We start from the raw sequence: 3,743 nt of genomic DNA on the forward strand, positions 1-3,743 counted from the left end.
ATGTGAAATAATGTGAAATAATAACTATTGAAAACTAGACGTAAATCAAACATTCAAATTCCAGCAACTACTGCGGGGGTAAATATACTGTACAAACTATGCCCTAAACAAAACAAACAGCTGGAAGCTGGATCCCAGCGGCTAGGATTGAAAAATTTGCAAGTAACACACACTGCCTGACACCCAGTTGAGGAGTTCCATTTGCATTTCCTCTTTTTTAGCTCATATAAAGCCTGTATGCTCATCACTTGGTCTCTGTCACAGAGCGGATACACAAAGAGACAGAAGTAGAGTTGAGACAGGCAGAGCTACAGAAAGGTAAACACAGAAGAAAGTCAGGAGGCAGCTCAAAGAGAGAGAGAGAGAGAGAGAGACCAGTAAAGAGCATACTTACAGTATATCAAGGTTGGATATGGCCAGGTTGGATGTCATAGAGACATTTCATGGTATTTTGTTTCCTGGACACCTGCACACCCAGGATTCCTTACAACTTGCTCTCAAATTTCCGTTTCAGGACACAGATATTGTCATCGTCTCCTATCCAAAGTCAGGTAAGAAGAGACAACCAACTGATCAGGATACATAGCACATGCAGTGTCTTTAAATCTATGCAACTAACCACATGAGCATGTTCCGTAACTCGTTGCAGACATGTCACAATCCATTTAAGGGTGCAATACTATGACTGGAAGTTACATGATGCGTTACTATGCAATCTTTTAATAATGAAAGTCAGATCTTTCTTTTTTCTCAACAGGCACCACATGGATGCAGGAAATTGTGTCTCTCATATCCAGCAGAGGGGACCCACAAGTGTCCCAAACTGTCCCGAACTGGACTCGAGCTCCCTGGCTGGAGCACCATTATTTTGCTGTGGTACTGGAGGCCTCACCCACCACACCTCGAGTCATCACCTCACACCTGCCTCATCACCTGCTGGGGCCCACCCTCCAGGGCTCCAAAGCAAAGGTCAAATTTACATGTTAATTTGACCGTTTAGACCACACAGTATAGAGACAGGCCGATAAATTGGCCAGGCCAATTTATATATTAGCAGACAGTTCGGTATCAGAGTCAGAAAGTGTAAGGAAATTGTAATATAGAAATGAAAAAGGTTTGAGATAACTACTCTGCTCAGTATGTATCTTGGTTTTCTTGGTACAGTACAAACATTTTGACACTGTTGCTCTGTGTCATCTCACAGGTCATCTATGTGAGCAGAAACCCTAAAGATGTGGCAGTGTCCTTCTATCACTTCCACAAAATTGCCAACTTCCTCCCTGAAGCTGGCTCATTTCCAGAGTTTTTAAATAGATTCCTGGAGGGCACACGTGAGTTGACGTCAGGACAAATAGATCCATTTATTTAATTGTTTTGTGAGGATGCTGACTTGTTGTACTTTTGTTCCAGTGCACTATGGCTCCTGGTTTGACCACATTAAAGGCTGGACCAGTCAGACAGCAACTATGAACAATCTGCTTCATGTCACCTATGAAGAGATGTCGTTGGTAAAGGAGAATTGATTTATCATTTCCATCATGCTAAATGTCCATAAACTTTAAATTGTAAATAGACAACTAGAAGTGTGCAATGTCTTTAAAGATACATATTTATCTTGTTCCTCAATCACAAGGGCCGAGGCAAGTCTAGAAGTGGAAATTCATGATGTGAAAATGTTCTCTTTTTCAAACTAAGTTTGCCTTCAAAACATGATTTCAAATCTTACATCAGAGGTTGTAATCTTTATTTAGCATTCAGAGGAAGCCATTGCACACTGCAATCAAATTTCATTTTGGGATTAGTTCCTTTTTTGAATGATTTTTAATAATGTTCCTTTTCTTCCTGCTGTTAGGACCTACATGGTGTCATAAAGAGGGTGATCTCTCACCTACACAGTCCCCTGCTGGAGGACGAGATCAACAACTGTGTGAAACACTGCTGCTTCAGCAGCATGAAAGACAACAAGATGGCCAATTACACCCTGGTCCCTGTGGACATAATGGACCATAGCAAGGGCTCCTTCATGAGAAAAGGTGGGGCTGTTCTATTAAATGCTGATAAATCAAACTTGGTTAATTGATTGCGTCCTATGTCTCACAATATGTGAACCAAATGTTAAAAAATAAATAAAACAGTGATCATCAAAATTGGAACCTGCTATCAATCCAAAAATTACTTGAGGGTCGGCACATCCCAAGTGTTCCCAAGATAAATCTGAGAGGTCACAAGATATAAAAAAAAGTTATATTGTGTTACATAAATTGTCATTTTTTTGTGAAATATTGGATTATTTCATCTCTTTAGGCCTCTAACTGCGCTTTTACACCTATAGTTGGGTAGACTCGGTGCGATTCAGGGTTAAGTTGCAACATTGTCAAATGCACCAAACATCGTTAACAAATGCCATCCGGTCAAAAATCATCATTAAAATCATGATCAGTTGAAAAGAACTATGTGTACATTTAATTGTAGTTTATATTGTTTTAAAAATCACGTATTTGGCCTTTAATAAAATCTCATCCCTCCCTGTTCCCTTCCTACAATTCAGGTAAGATTGGAGACTGGAAAAACATGTTCACAGAGGAGCTGAATCAATATTTCAAAAACATCTTCGAGTCCAAGATGGAGGACTGCGCTTTAGAGTTTGTGTGGGAGGAGCAACATAAAGAGGAGATGCACACTAATGAACAAATCCCACTGAAGAACACAGCTGTGAAAAAAAGCTAAATAAGGAGAGAAATCATGTTGCATCCTGGGAGATGGATCACAAGTAGATGGATTTCCCTGAGTTGGAGTTTACAGTAAATGATTATACAGTAGGACCACTTTTTTGACATGCAATGTTTAGTACCCTTCAATGCCTCGTATGCATATTGCAGTCTTGCTTTCATTGCAGTAATGTGTCTGTGCATGATGTAACACACATGATGCTTATTATTATTATGTATCAATAAATGTCAGATCAGTTGAATCCTCTTACAGTTGGTTGTCCAAATTATTTGTTCTTTAGTGCAAAACAAGTGGCACTTAAAGGAGAATTCCGGTCGATTTCAACACGTAGCTCTGTTGTTTGGAAATTTGGAGTGCTGGCAGTAGCAAAAAAAACTAAAACAATCGGTGCTGCCTACACCGAGTTATCCCCCCGCTAGCGTTAGCACCCAACAGGCTTAAACAGGACAAGTTTTAAACGTGTTTTAAGCCTCTAAACATGCTCGAAATGTCATTACAAGTGCCTACCCATGTGCAGTGATTCCTTCCGAGGGAACACAGCAAATCTGACTGCAGTAGATGTGACAGAAAGGCATAAAAATTGTGTTAATCCAGCCAGTGCACATACCTCTATTTATTTCCTGTTTTATGGTCAAGTCCACACTAGTCGATTGTCGAATAATGACATTTCGAGCATGTTTAGAGGCTAAAAGCACGTTTAAAACTTGCCCTGTTTAAGCCTGTTGGGTGCTAACACTAGCAGGGGGATAACACGGTGTAGGCAGCACCGATTGTTTTAGTTTTTCTTGCTACTGACAGCACTCCAAATTTCCAAACAACAGAGCTACGTGTTGAAATTGACCGGAATTCTCCTTTAAACTTTACAATCACTAAAATCGACCTATTAGTAATAAAAAAAAAGATTAACTTTTTTTGTACAGCATCTGTCAAAGCACAGTTATAAAATGCTTTACAAGGCGAAAAAAACAAACATTTCATCAATAGAATTAAATAATGTCCTCATCCAGAGGGCT

General features: G+C 39.7%; 1 protein-coding gene across 1 annotated transcript; it reads left to right on the top strand.

Moving 5' to 3' along the window:
- The first annotated feature begins 233 nt into the window (after positions 1-233).
- Positions 234-2,976, top strand: sult5a1 (sulfotransferase family 5A, member 1). Its single transcript, XM_078257300.1, has 6 exons — positions 234-551; positions 758-969; positions 1,205-1,331; positions 1,411-1,508; positions 1,853-2,033; positions 2,549-2,976. Exons 1-6 carry the CDS (start codon positions 413-415, stop codon positions 2,725-2,727), a joined length of 936 nt encoding a protein of 311 aa, XP_078113426.1. The 5' UTR covers positions 234-412; the 3' UTR covers positions 2,728-2,976.
- The last annotated feature ends 767 nt before the right edge of the window (positions 2,977-3,743 follow it).

The sequence above is a fragment of the Sander vitreus genome, chromosome 1, assembly GCF_031162955.1.
Source record: "Sander vitreus isolate 19-12246 chromosome 1, sanVit1, whole genome shotgun sequence".
In the NCBI taxonomy this organism is placed as follows: domain Eukaryota; kingdom Metazoa; phylum Chordata; class Actinopteri; order Perciformes; family Percidae; genus Sander; species Sander vitreus.

What these genes read in the sequence shown, in the direction of transcription:
- sult5a1 (XM_078257300.1), top strand. Translation starts at nt 413, where the DNA reads ATGGCCAGGTTGGATGTCATAGAGACATTTCATGGTATTTTGTTTCCT. An exon ending in TCCAGGGCTCCAAAGCAAAG is followed by an intron (nt 970 to 1,204) that starts GTCAAATTTACA and finishes GTCATCTCACAG; the next exon opens with GTCATCTATGTGAGCAGAAA. An exon ending in CCTATGAAGAGATGTCGTTG is followed by an intron (nt 1,509 to 1,852) that starts GTAAAGGAGAAT and finishes TCCTGCTGTTAG; the next exon opens with GACCTACATGGTGTCATAAA.